We start from the raw sequence: 14,111 nt of genomic DNA on the forward strand, positions 1-14,111 counted from the left end.
TGAAAATGACATCACAGTTGCTCAGGGCTCAGACAACCACCAATCATGGCTCTGCTTCAGAAAACAGGTGAGCCATGATTGGTCGTTACAAAATGGCCGCCCCCTGACATGGCTAAAAATGGTGGATTTTGCTGCTTAACTCATATTTCACAAATGCAATAATAATCAGAAAGCCATGTTTCGATTAGCGGGCCTGCATTGAACATATTCTTGTAAAGAAAATTTTGGGGTTGACTTCCGCTTTAACAACTCTGCCGAACTGTAATGATTAAAAAAAAAAAATTATGAAATGAGGCTTCAGAATCGTAAAAAAAAAAAAAAAAAAAACCTAGCTGTTCCCTCCACTCTCTCAAATGTTGTGGGCGTGTCCACTGAAGAAACCACACCCCGCTCAACTGTCACTCTGTCATTCGAAGTAGCCAATGTAATAACACGACCGCCGATCAACAGATTGACAAGTGTTGTTCAATTTTTTTTTTTTTTTTTTGTCATCAGAGAATGAGGAGCCCCTAATCCCGCATGAAGCAACCCTCATGTAGTTCCCCGCGAACAAAAGCACGTGGACCGAGCATTATGCCTCCTCCATCACTACGTTAGATGTTAACGCTCTAGCTACACAAATCAGCACTACGATGTCCTCAGCCTTTGCACATATGTTCATAGATTATCTTCAAACATGTATAATGCATTTAGAAACAAAAAAAACATTGTTGGGTCTCTAATGGTCGCTGTTTGTTGTCTTGTTGCAGTGTTGCAGTTGCCGCCCGATTCTGAGGAAACCGAGACCGATATACACTCCTGTCCGTTATGTGGGGACATGTTTGATAATAGGAAAGGACAGTCCAACCACATACGGGGCCACCTCAAAAAGATTGGGCGAGCCCATTTATCAAAGAACAAATCCCCATTAATTGTACTTAAGGAATTGATGCGCAACAAGAAGGAGTACTTGAGGGCTGTTCACATTCTAGGAAAGAGACGAAATAATTTCCATTATGGAGCTAATCATTTCATGTCATCGTCTTTTGGATTCCCCCAAGATGACTCTGACTCAAGTGTGTGCGCTGATGTTAAACCACTCATGCCTCCATGTTCGTTATTAGAAACGGACTTTGACAGAAAGCAACCGCTGACAAAGTTAGAGGAGCAAGATTCACTCATGGACACAAGCGCATTAATAGGAATTCTGAAGAAGAGAAAATGCCAGGAAGACAGCAAACCCAAGGCATCGTTGCCCATATCGAGGTACTCGGTTGCAGTTTCCTCAAACGGAGAACAAAGCTCGGGACCGAGAGTCGCGTCTTCACTGCCAATCCCAATATCAGGTAAGTAACCTTGGAAATGAAATTCCTCACTGGTTACGGTTACATGTGCGAAATGTGTTTAATCCAATCGGAGTTTGGATTAAAATTATGATCCGATGCACTGTTTTCATGGACACTACAAATATTGATCCGTTTAGGACTTGGATGTTCATGTGGCACAGTTTCGATCGTAACAAATTAATTTGACCAAATATACTGGAATTAGTCATAGAAGAAGAAGCCGTAGCGACTTCCATGTGAACAAAACATCGCTCTGTCCATTTCTACTTTAAACGTTAGCACTATTTTGCATATTTTTCCCATTTGCGCTGTGACTTGGAGTTAGTACTGTATTTTCCGGACTATAAGTAGCATTTTTTTTCATAGTTTGGCCACGGGTGCGACTTACTCTGGAGCGATTTATGTGTGAAATTATTAACACATCATATTGTATCTCTTTCTTTTTCAACGTCAGCAAACAATACTCCAAACAACCACAGGAGGGCGTACTAAGGCCGCATATAAACCTGCATTACATAGTGACTTTACAACGGGCAGAATAACCTGTAGTGTATATCATTTCACATGTTATTGTAACCCACATAAAGAAACAGAAAGATAAATCCTAAAAGTTATTAAAATGCATGAATAATTTAAACGGTTCAAATCTAGCATTTTGATAAATAAGTAATTAAAATAGTATGATAAAGACAATTTGACTGTCTATCAATATATATCCATACAAAATAGTGTACTGTTTCTTTAAGACACTGGCTGGGGTCTTGCATCAGCCACACGTACGGAGCTGAGAGCGGGGAAGAGAACAAAGAGATAATTACGACCGAATACATAAATACTTTTGGAGACTTGGAAACCTTCTACACGGTCGGGGATGAATAAAAGACTTATTTAATCGATCTACAACCGTTTTGGTGAGTTTAGTTATCTTACCGTAACTTTCTTGTATGCTACATGTGTGAATGTGAATGTGTGAATGTTACCATCGTAGCTCTGTGGAAACACAATCAATTTCCTCCAAAAATGCGACTTATACTCCAGTGCGTATATGGTTTTTTTTCCCCCTTTATTATGCATTTTATGGCTGGTGCGACTTCTACTCCGGAGTGATTTATAGTCCGGAAAATACGGTACTTCTGATGGAGCTGCAAATTAGGACTGAACGATGATTTGCGTTTGCAAAATAATCGCGATTTGACAAAGTGTCATTTTGTAATCGCGAAAGCTTCTTTAAATTTTGATTACTGTATTGATAGCAGAGGGGAGAGGAAGATTCACAGAATGCTAAACTAACGCTGCCGCGCTCGCGTTGTTCCGCACTAGCTTTCAGCTCTCTAACATGCTCGTTACGCGTGTCGTCTTTTTTGTGATGTTATGGCTGTCGTCGTATGTCGGAGCCAGGGTAATTATAGTTTCGGATTTTTCATTTTAGTTTAGTTTTTATTTTTCGTTTTGACTTTTTATTTTTTAGTTACTTTTAATTCATTTTTAGAATAGATTTGTGAGATTTTATTTTTGTTATATGATTTGTCAGGTGTGACTTTTTTAAAGGTAACAAGTATTGCTGATTAAAAAAAGGTATAAAAAAATGATTAACTTGCTAACAACAACGGAAGAATGAAACACACAACATACTGTAAATGCTGTTAAACTTTGTGGTTATAAAGTTTTGTAATGCCAGCTTTTTGTGACGTTAAAAAAATGACACCATGATAAATCATTTCAACATTATTAACGTGACCTATAATCTGTACAACTCAATTGGAAAAAAAAAAGGAAAACGTTTCGAGAGAGGGAGTAAAAATAAACAGATGAATGAGTTTGCACAAATATGCATGCAATCTTATAACTGTTTATAATGAGTACCAGTCCCAGCAAAAGAAAAACAGCCCCAAAGCATGATACTGCCACCACCATGCTTCAGGTGTGGTGTTCTTTGGTGAGGAACAGTGTTGTTTGTGCCCAACTCACAAAACTTGACAAAATATAGCCCAAAAGTTCTACCATGGATTCATTAGACCATAACACATTTCCCATGTGTTAGGGAAATGTTATTGTGCATTCATGGAGGAATTTTGGGGGGGAAATTATTTATCTTGGTCTCATCTTTTTAATCATAAAAACATGGCGATTGCACGGGAGTGTGCAGACTTGTTACATCACTATACATAGTCAACAAATTGAAGTCCTTGCGTATTAAAACTAGTGTGCCTGTGTGAGAGAGAGATGACTACTTCAGTCAAGCAACAATTTGTTGTTGCTCTTAAATTAAGGAAGACGCGCTGCTCCAGAGATGTTGTTCTGTTTTCTCAGCCCAGATGACAACAGTCGACACGCAGAGAAGATGAAAACAAAAGCTCTCCACCCCTTTTTTTTTTTTTTTTGCCTCAAGTGCAATAAAATAACTTGAGTTACGAATGTGCTTCACACACTGCACTCTTCAGTGAAGTAAAAAATGAGAAATTATAGTGGAACGTCTTGGTGGAATTTCCTCGTGGAACTTAAAAGAAAAAAAACAACACTGCGGACATCAAAACAATGCATTCCCATCGCTTTGCTAATGTTGTAAACTACCCCCCAAAAATGGTAAATTAGCTAATAAGTGAAAACCACTTTTCGACAGTACGCCTTTTTTTTTTATTACATTGTCGTCAACAGAAATTGAAAAAAAAGTGAGCGTATTAAGGGGTAGAAAGTACAGATATGTTTTCAAAAGGGAGTAAAAGTCAGAAAAAATGGTCAAATACAGATAACCTCAACAAGTACAGCGATGAAGGATTTGGAATTTGCTACTTTCCACCCCTGCTAGTATCATGACTGATCATATTTTTTAAATAAAATTGAGCAGTTTATATTTTGCTAAAAGTGAATTGTCCTGGTTTAGCTGATTAGATGATCCATGAATGTGCCATTTACAGAGAAAGGTGAATTCAACCGTAAGGTGTGCGTCCACTGCAAAGCAACTTTCCACAGTGGCGTTAGCCTATCCAACCACCTGCGGGCATGTGCAAAACGGAAAAGAACCGCCTTGCTCGAGGGAACCGGTAAGCCATAAATTTCTGTCCAAGTTTCGAGGCATTATTTTTTTTTCCAAATAATTCTGGATTTAGTTGCGTTAAAAGGAAGATTGAAATCAATCCAAAATATTTTAGCCTCCATAGTGGAGTAGTCCTTTTTTTTTTTAAATTTCTAATACAAATGGTTTCTTTCAGAGTTTGATTGTAAAACGAGGAGGCAGCGTTTAAGGCCCAGCTCAAAGAAGAAGGTGCTTCCGTTCACGCAAACTCCAGAGGAAACATACAGACTTACATGCAGGTAAATGTATCTATTATTCCAAAGATACTTTTCTGTGTCTTCATGGGGGCCAGGTTCAAGGACCACATTCGATTTTTAAAACGGGGGGGGGCCAGGGCATTCGTAGCAACCACCACGTAGTTGCACGGCAAACAAAAGCAAGAGAGACACGCGATGCTACCCGATATTTCGTGTCTGGTCTTACCCGAGCATAATATAAATCTAAATCTATCAAATAAACATACGGTACAATTAGAATAAACTGTTCAACATGCAATACTTCACAAACATAATGCACCTTATAACCCAGTGCGCCTTATGTATGAAAATGTATTATTGCAGAGTCGTTAATTGATATTGCGCCTAATGGTCCAGGAAATACAGTAATAGAATACAAATAGTAAATTATGTAATAGAATTGTAATTTTACATACAATAGTACATTTAGAAAATAATCCATGTTAATTTAAGTAGTATTTTTGTGTTATGTAAAATAATACAATAATTTATACTCATGTTAATGTTTTATTTTCTTAAGAATTTTATTATAATGAATTAGCCAATTAAGAAAAAATAAATTCGATTTTATTTTAATTTTTCATTTTGTGCAAAGCAATTATTGATGGTGTTTTATTTTTATAATTCATTTTATCTGTAATTTTGGAGAAATTAGCCAATTAGTAATAAAATAATACACGTAAAAACTTTTTTACTTACATCTATTACGTAAAATGGTTAACTTTGAGAAAGTATGCGGTTTTATTTTATTATACACTTTTATATATAGTTTACAAATTTATAAACTAGCAAACTTGTTTTACTATTCTTTTCCGAAAGGTAGCCCATGCTCATTTTTAAAATTGTATTTATAAAGTAATTCTAATTAACTGATTAAAAAAAAGAAATGCACTTTATGTAAAATTGCTTATTTTACTTTTTTTTTTTCACCATTTTTAATTGGATAAATTCATTAAAAATGGATACAAAATTAATAAATAATTTGAATTCATCAAATATGGAGAAAAAGTAATTGTACTACCAATTGCAAAAATATTACAGGACGCTTGATCATGTAAACACTCGGAATACAAAAGAAGGTAGCTTTACTGCATGCAGCTGCTGTTTTTTTTTTTTTTTTTTTTTGTTTTTTTGTGTTTGCAGGTTCTGTGACCTGGTTTTCCAGGGTCCCTTGTCTGTCCAGGAGGACTGGGTCAAGCATTTACAGAGACACATAATGAACACCGGTGTTCCCCACACTGGACTGGCCATGGTGGAGGTCACTTCACTGCCCGCCGCCGACTTGGCATCTTTCGTCAAGACTGACCCGGAGAACTCACAGCTGACAGCCGCACATGATGCCCCCTGAAGACAACAGGCACCTTTTTGGGGGGGGCGGGGAGTTGGGGGTGTTAGATTTTCACTAGACTGTATGTGTATGTACATTTTTCACTTTTTTTAGTCAAACAAGTACTTGCCAAAAGTACACTCGTCTTTAAGAACGTCGATTACGCCTGTTATTTTTGGACATTGCCCTTTTTCTGTTTTTACATCTTCCACCATTTTGGAGTACACTTCCAACAGGACTGTTTTGTTTCATGCAGTACATGTCTTTTCAAGACAACCTTTACCTCAACCCTTTTTCAAAATTTGGGAGCACCTCTACTGTATCAATTTTTAAACTATGACAAGGTAAAAATATTTGTTTTCTACTCCATCATTAAAAATCCAGTGACACTTTTTATGGCACGTAATTTGAGTATTCCAAGAATCTTGAAATTCTAAAAAAAAGTGACCCGAACAAAACGCCTATGTATTTGAACCTTTTTTTTTTTCTTTTTTTTTTTTTTAGTATTTTGGTATTTTTGTTTCTAATTAAACAAGTTACATTTCTTATGGAAAAAAAACAAAGACCTGACGATATTTAATAATGAAACACGTTTTTTAAATAATTTAATTTTCAAATGTACTATATCACAAATACAAGGCTTAAAACATTTGTGTTCTAAATAAATAAAAAAAAATGCACAAGTAGACTTTCCTTCATTGATGGTGTTTTTTTTTTTTTGGTTGGCTCAGACAGACAAAAACTGATATGTTGATTTACCTCTACAGCTCTGGGTATGCAAAGCATTGACGTGCGTGGTTATGATGGTAGAGAGGTCTCTTATCAACTTGTGGCAAATTACAATAGCACCATGTGTAGTTCATCTTTCGAGGGCCGTTTTCATTCAAATTGGCTGAAACCCTGACAAAAAAAGAGATGACTTAAGTTGGTAAGAAAACTGCAGTGATAAAACATGAATGAGTGCACATCAATGGATTCGTCTATTGGTCTGAAAACATTGAATTTCGGCTGGAAAGCGGTTGGCGCATTTATTTTATTTCCAGCCTGAGGTCCATCTACTAGTACACTCTTTGTCCGCATTAGTAGGACAATTAAATTCTACTAATCATTTAGCACTTTGCTGGTAGTACTAGTAGCACCCTGCTGTCAACTAGTGTAGTTTTGCCCCACTAGTAACATCTAGTTGTCCTACTAGTAAGCAGAAATGTCATACAGTAGCGGAACGCAGTAGTGGAAAAATGTTCCTAGTAAAGATGAAGTCGTTCTACTAGTGCACTGGATTACCTTACTAATGAGGACAAAGAGTGTACTTATACGACACACTAGTCGTATTCCAAAATGTATCTAGATGTACCACTCGTTCACAGTGATCAACTAGGGCGCAGTTTTGCCTCACTAGTAAAATGTAGTTATCTGACTAGAGAGGACAAAGAGCATACTGGTACAAGGGCACTAAGCTAGTAGGACAATTTTGGCACACTAGTAGGGCTTCTACATGTAGTGAGGCAAAACTGCATTAGATGACTGTGTGCTAATAGTGAAGCACTAGGTGTTTTCTAGTCAATTTTTAATGATACCATTGGTACTAGTAGCATGCAGTTGTAAACTAGTGCAGAGTACTGGTATGCTAAAGATGTCCTACTACCTTAAGGTCCATATGCTAGTACACTCTTTAGTCTGACTAGTAAGACAATTCAGCATGCCAGTAGATTGACTGTGTCTTACTAGTAACATTTTTTCCACTACTGTATGACATTTTTGCATACTAGTAGAACAATACTGGCATACTGGTAGAACATGTTACTAGTGTGTGCACTAGTGGACAACTGCGTGGTATTAGGTGGGATTTTGCAGTTCCACTATAGATACTATTACCATGCAGTCAACTCTTGCACTTTAGTAATGTACTTGTCATACTAGTATGTCAAAGTGCGTACTAGAACATGACGCTGGATATCAAGGATACTCAACTGCAAACATATTGGCACAATTTAATATTCAAAAAAAATACCTTGATGAAATTTTCAAACTGAGGCTGCAACTGTTTCATGATGGTGTCTGCTTTGGCAAGTGAAGCGCGTCTTTGTTGCGTTTCAAATTCCTTCGGGAAAGCAACAAAATCGACAGCATTTTCTGAGCAAAATTTCACATTCAGCAATCAGGTCCGAAGATGAAAACGGCTCTTCGGTTAGTTACTTTGGTGTTGGAGAGGTGATCCAGGGAGGTAACGTGATTCTGCACGGCCGCCGCCGCCGTGGACACCAGCACCTGGCACGCCGCGCAGTGGAACAACGACACCTTTGTCATGTGGTCGTTCTCCTGCAGAGCTGACCACAGAAAAGACAACACCGTACTAGAATGATGTGGGAAATTATCCAATATCAATTATTAGGTCCCAAAATCATGTATATTTATTACAAATAACATGTTTGTTCATCTATCTATGACTGACGTATAGTGGCAGGCAGCACAATGAAATATATTCAACTAGGTGGCATCATTTAAAAACAATGAATTTTACAAATTATCCTATTACCTTAAAGTCTTTCTTGAGCATTATCATCTAACAAGTCAAGAATGGTAACACTTTTACTGCAATGAGTAATAACATTATTCAACATTTCGTTTACCTTTTCAACCACTTTCAAGTGTGTTTAACTCATTCACTGCCAGACCTTCTTTTACCCTAACGTTTGAAAAAAAGATATATATATATATGAATAAATTCCTGGGATTGAATGGCTGGACTGAAAAGACAAATAAATTCGTCAATGGCAGTGAATGGGTTAAAGCATGTGGGAGAGGTAAAATTTGGGGTAGCAGTACAGTATATTATGGAGATGAGATTTTTGACATTTAAAATCTATGTCCCTTGAGTGCTCAATAAAAGTTGGGGAAACACCGGTTCGAAAGTGTTGAATCCTGTCAAGTTAATTCATACCTTGAAGAGCCCTGTAATCAATGGCTCGACTGCACTTGATGCTTTTATACAGCATGACGTCCTGCAAATATATTTAAAAAGAAAGAAGAAAATGAAATACAGACATTAAAGGGTGAGAACATTGAGAGGTAACAACAACTGACTTTTATCATTTATATAGTGCATTTTTTTTAATCAAAGTGAAATCATCTGTAAACAATATATTTAAAGCGGAAGTCAATCTCCCCAAAAATCTTTACAATAATATGTTCCATGCATCCTCACTTTCATTTTTAATCAACAACAAGTGGCAAAATGGCCACCCCCTGAGATGGACAAAAACGGGTGGATTTTATTGCTAAATTTATATTCCACAAATACAATATTAATCAGAATGACGTGTTTAGACTAATAGGTCTGCATGGAAAATTTTCTTGCAAAGAAAATTCTTGGGGTTGACCTCCTCTTTAAGGGTAATGTAAAATGATTTGAACTGATAATCAAGTATTTTGGGATCAGTCTGTCGTATATTTATTCATGGTTTGATCAAGTGATGTGCTGGGATGTCAACTACTCTGAGTTTTTCACGATTCTCTGTCAAGTTTGGCAACACAAATATGTTAAGTGGGTGATTCTCAACCAGCGTGCTGTGAGAGATCTTCAGGTCTGTCGTGGAAATTACCCAATGACAATTATTTTGAAGGGAAAAAAAAAAAAATCTAATAACTTATTTTTGTTCATTTATCAATGCCAACCAACAGGCACAACAATGAAACGCTCTTCCACTAAATGACTGAAGTTACATAATGAACCTTTTTATGTATACATTTTGTGAGTCATTTTGATAAGTGGGGTGCCGCCAATTTTTTTTCCGATGCGAAAGATGTGCCTCGGCTCAACAAATGTTGACAAACGCTGCGTTAAAGTAACCCTGAGTTCAAAACCGCAACGGTGTGAACGACTCTTACCTGCAGGAAGGCAATGGTCATATCGTCACAGTTACTCTGCGCCTGGATGTACTCCATGGTGTCCCAGTGAATTTTGCTTTGCAAATGTTTCTCCAGCTCCTGCCCATTGCTCACTTCAATGTCACACAGGTCACAGTTGATGGTTATCCTTCCAAAGACAATATTGTAATATTATTTGAAAACCCACTGCGTCACGTTGGAGACAATTTAGATTAAGAAAATAAAGAGAAATAAATTAGCCTGGGAGTAATGTCGGATGTTCTACGTGTATATTTTACTGCCGTGTTTTTATGCTAACGTAGCCGCTGTATCGATTTAGTTGTTTTAAAATAATCACAATAGCGATGCTAATTACTTTAGTCCATCTATGGCATTTCCCACTGCATGCCATCTTGAAGCAGGAATCATTTTGGGTAATTTGGAGAGCTTCAATTAAATACCGCTAATAGAAAGAAATGAATGGGAACAGCACATAGTTACACAGAAGCAAAAATACTACCTGTACCGCAACAACAATAATACAGTATGTTGTGTTTTGGGAACGAGCGGAGCAGATCTAAATACCGATCCAAATGCATTTATAAAGCTGATTTAAAAATGGGAAGAGTTAACAGTCTAACATGGAGTTCATCAAATATTTCATGAGCAGTCAAAACGATTTTGGTGTGTGTAAAACAAAGCTAAGAATAGACGAGAACATCTACAAGCAAGCCACATCTTTGGCTTCATACGATGGAAAAAAACACGTCTTACTCACTGATCCATTTGTACAGATTTTCTCATTTGTCTTTTTGTCCTCGTCATCCCTGGATTGTGCTCCGGTTCTGCAGTACAAAAAAAACAAAACAACACACATTGAACAAAACAGTTGGGAAGTGTAGTCAGACTCGTCAACGCCGGTTTCACTATACCGGAGGTCGCGACCTATTTCAAGGCTCATGGGGCGTGGGAATAAGGTGGATACATTTACATTTATTCTTTTACATGTTAGCTTTTAATATATTCAAATGCAAATGTGATCATTTAAAAATAAAATATACCTTAATTATACAGAATGTTATCAAGCAAATAAAACTAAAACTAGTATTCACCTGCTTCTACGGGCTCCTCCATTTCATAGTCCCGCTGCAACGAGGGTGAAGATAATCTAACACGAGGGATCATCTGCGGAGGTGAAAAGGAAGCAGTTGGTTTACACAAACCTTGTATTATGAGCGCTTTAAAGCAGAAAACGGTGCACAAAAACACTGGCGGAGCTAGACTTTTATCAGGCGGGCGCGGGGGCGTTCAAAGGCGGTCATTTTTCCCCGTTTTTTTTTTTTTTTTTTACAAACCCCAAACATTCTTCAGAAAACACTGATAAACACCCATTATATGTTCTCTATGGAGAATGAGAAGACATTTGGAAAAAAAAATTCCAGAAAAATCGTAAAATAGACAAAAGTCAATTATCTGGCTTGGGACCTGGGGGGGGTCCACGCATATTCGCAACTCAGTGCCTCCGGGAATAATAATAATAAAAAAAAACAACAACTTAATGAATATCTTACTGGTAATAGTATGAAGATAAAGTTAGTCTAAATTATGGTGATATTGACTACCGGTAATTGACAGGGCTCGGGTTCCTATCTTTACCGTACCGGGCTTCTGTACTTAGGCCCGGTCATCTCCTCTTCTCCGTTGGTCGTCCCTCCTCCATAAGATGCAGAATATTGTCCACTAGATGAGCCGTCAGTACGCCTGTCAGGGCCCAAAGATCTTCGACTACAGTCGTATCGCAGGAGCTCCATCGATTTAATGTCCTGGCTGCAGGACCGTTGTTCAGATATCCGACAACGACCCGGACTAACAACACGGCTTTCGCTACGTCTGCTCTCTAGGCGGAAGTCATGTACATCCAAGGCTCGGCCTGACAACCACGGCGGGGTGACACGGGCGCTTCTGTCCGGAGACATACGTTGCCATTTTAGGTTGCCATCCTGCTTGGGTGGGGAATGTTGCCACTCAAGATTGTCAACCTCCTCGGGCGGGGAATCGCAGCTTATGTCCCATAAGTTGACATTGGGTAAGCCTTCCATAGGAGAGGTATCAAAGGGGTCGTACAATTCAGCCCTGAAAGCGACAAAGAGAGGAAAACTGTTAGTGTGAGCTGCAGGTCGTTTTTGTCATCCTAATAGTAATTTATTCACTTCACAAACAAACGGAAAAACAGATCGCAGTTGTCTATTTTTTATTAATACAACGGTGACTTGAGATACAGGTACGTATGTCAAGATTTTTTTGGGGGGGTGGGTGCGAGTGAAAGTTTAGTCGGACTCGCCAATGGACGGCTATTTAAAAGTAGAGGCGGGGTACTATTTTTTTCAGCGGTTCCGCTGTATTTGGTGTTTCCACGTATTCACAGTATATTGGTATAAAGACTGCGTGGAACTTACCTTTCATCACTACTTTGCCCCTGTGATTCATCTTCAGGCTTTTCTTGATCGATCGGTTTGAATGAAGACTTCCATTTATCAGGAGTTGGTTGCACTACAAGTCAAATTAAATGAGAATGTATTATCTTGATTCAGTGGACATTTATTGTGTATAGCTAACTGCAAACTCTTGATTCCACACTGCACAGTAAGCCTCAGTTTTCCCTTCATTTATGGTGACTAATATGGTATATTTTTAAGCACATACAACAGTATTTGGATATAATCTTTTAACACTACTATTAGGGTGTCATTTTGCTATGAACTTTGATGTAATATAACATATTTTATACAGATGAAATGGTGATTGTGGAAAACTGGCTCAGGGTGAATCTAAGTAAATTTGCTCTTTGAACTATGAACATTTTGTTCCAAAAAATACAGTACTTTATGCTCACAAGTAAAAGTTGAAGGACAAAAATACAAAACTTTTGAATCAGAAAATATAGTCAACTCTGTTCTTGAAAATACACAACTTTATAATTAATCGGACTCAACAAAAATATGACTGATCGAAAAATTATTTAAAAAATAATCAAAAATATACAACTTTATTCTTGTCATAATACTATATTTTATGTATAGAATATGGGATTTTTCTAAAAAACATACGACTTTATTTTTGAAAAATTAATAGATGAGAATATGATTAGATAGATACATACATAGCCAGATAGATCACTTTATCTTACAATATTAGTACCTCAACCTTGAAAATATACAACTTCTTAGCTTGAAAATACTTTTACTTTTTAGCTCGAAAATATACCACTTTTCAACATTTTAGAGGTACTTTCAGTTATGTAACATAACGTCATATTTTCCTGGTAAAATTATAATTTTATTAATTAATCTTTTGTATTTTCAGTGTGGCCACAAACTCTTCTTACTTCAACACTAATAAACACCAAAACCATATATATATTTTTTTTAATGTTTACCTGGCAGAGTCTGAGCTGCTCTTGCCCCTGTCACCATAGCAGATGATGCGCTTCTACCAGTACTCTTGGACTCGGCTTTGGCTGTCATTGGAATGTGCACCATTCTTTCTTTAAAGTCGTCAGGCATTCTGGCAAGTAGTACATTTACAAAAAAGTTACATGCCACACTAATGGGCAAAATGTACGAGCCTAAACACGGCTTGTCGTTTTATCAACGCCAAATACAACTCGTATCAAGCTAGCTGCAAAGCTTGTTGACTTTAACCACAAAACTCCACACATAAACGCAAAAACAACAACCCAAAAACACTAACGTGGTTTTATTATGTTAGTTAAACAACAAATGGACATGCCACGCGTTGAGTGATGTTTTTGCCCAAACAAACGGAGGCTAGCACGCTGCTAACTTGTAATCGAGTACAAAATTACCTGGCTGGTTGTTGTTCACTGAACCGGCTAGCTCGTTTCCGAGTCCCTGTCGCTGCTAACCGTGGAGTGTTACTAGAAACCACATTTTTGTGGGGATTCATGGTTTGCTTTTCGACAGTCGTTATACAAATGACCGACTCTGGAAGGAAGTGTCCACCCCCCAAGTTTCCCCCAAACAACCAGTAGGTGGTGCCACACAATACGTTTAAAATTCATGATAGCGTACAGCGGGGTCCTCGGGTTACGACGCAATCGCGTTTCTGCGGCGTATGGCTGAAAAGAATTTTCAAACGTGGCGCATTAATTTATGTTAGACGTAGTACGATCTCTTAAGACCTACAGCCAAATCAAGACTTTTCTTTCACAAGGGGGAAAAAGGTTTCTAGCTTTTTCCAATATTTAACCAGCAGTACAACAT

The 14,111-nt window shown here is 37.6% G+C and overlaps 2 protein-coding genes across 2 annotated transcripts in view; one reads left to right on the forward strand and one right to left on the reverse strand.

The window, feature by feature from the left end:
- znf644a (zinc finger protein 644a) overlaps window positions 1-6,649 on the forward strand; it is a 12,746-nt gene extending 6,097 nt beyond the window's left edge. The window contains exons 3-6 of the mRNA XM_086044152.1: window positions 750-1,325; window positions 4,241-4,366; window positions 4,535-4,637; window positions 5,778-6,649. Of these exons, the coding sequence (XP_085900278.1) occupies window positions 750-1,325; window positions 4,241-4,366; window positions 4,535-4,637; window positions 5,778-5,982 (1,010 nt within the window). The 3' untranslated portion in view covers window positions 5,983-6,649. The remainder of the gene's footprint in view (window positions 1-749; window positions 1,326-4,240; window positions 4,367-4,534; window positions 4,638-5,777) is intronic.
- Window positions 6,376-13,962, reverse strand: LOC147140909 (uncharacterized). The gene is made up of 11 exons (XM_086044160.1): window positions 13,694-13,962; window positions 13,265-13,392; window positions 12,285-12,378; window positions 11,490-11,961; window positions 10,941-11,013; window positions 10,607-10,673; window positions 9,850-9,997; window positions 8,903-8,963; window positions 8,158-8,288; window positions 7,973-8,062; window positions 6,376-6,861 (listed from the first exon to the last, which is right to left on the reverse strand). The coding sequence occupies exons 1-11, from the start codon at window positions 13,792-13,794 to the stop codon at window positions 6,841-6,843; spliced, it is 1,386 nt and encodes a 461-aa protein (XP_085900286.1). The 5' UTR covers window positions 13,795-13,962; the 3' UTR covers window positions 6,376-6,840.
- Window positions 13,963-14,111: the final 149 nt, after the last annotated feature.

The sequence above is a fragment of the Filicampus tigris genome, chromosome 10 (genome assembly GCF_054856515.1).
Source record: "Filicampus tigris isolate MCC_2025a chromosome 10, RoL_Ftig_1.0, whole genome shotgun sequence".
Taxonomy (NCBI): Eukaryota; Metazoa; Chordata; class Actinopteri; order Syngnathiformes; family Syngnathidae; genus Filicampus; species Filicampus tigris.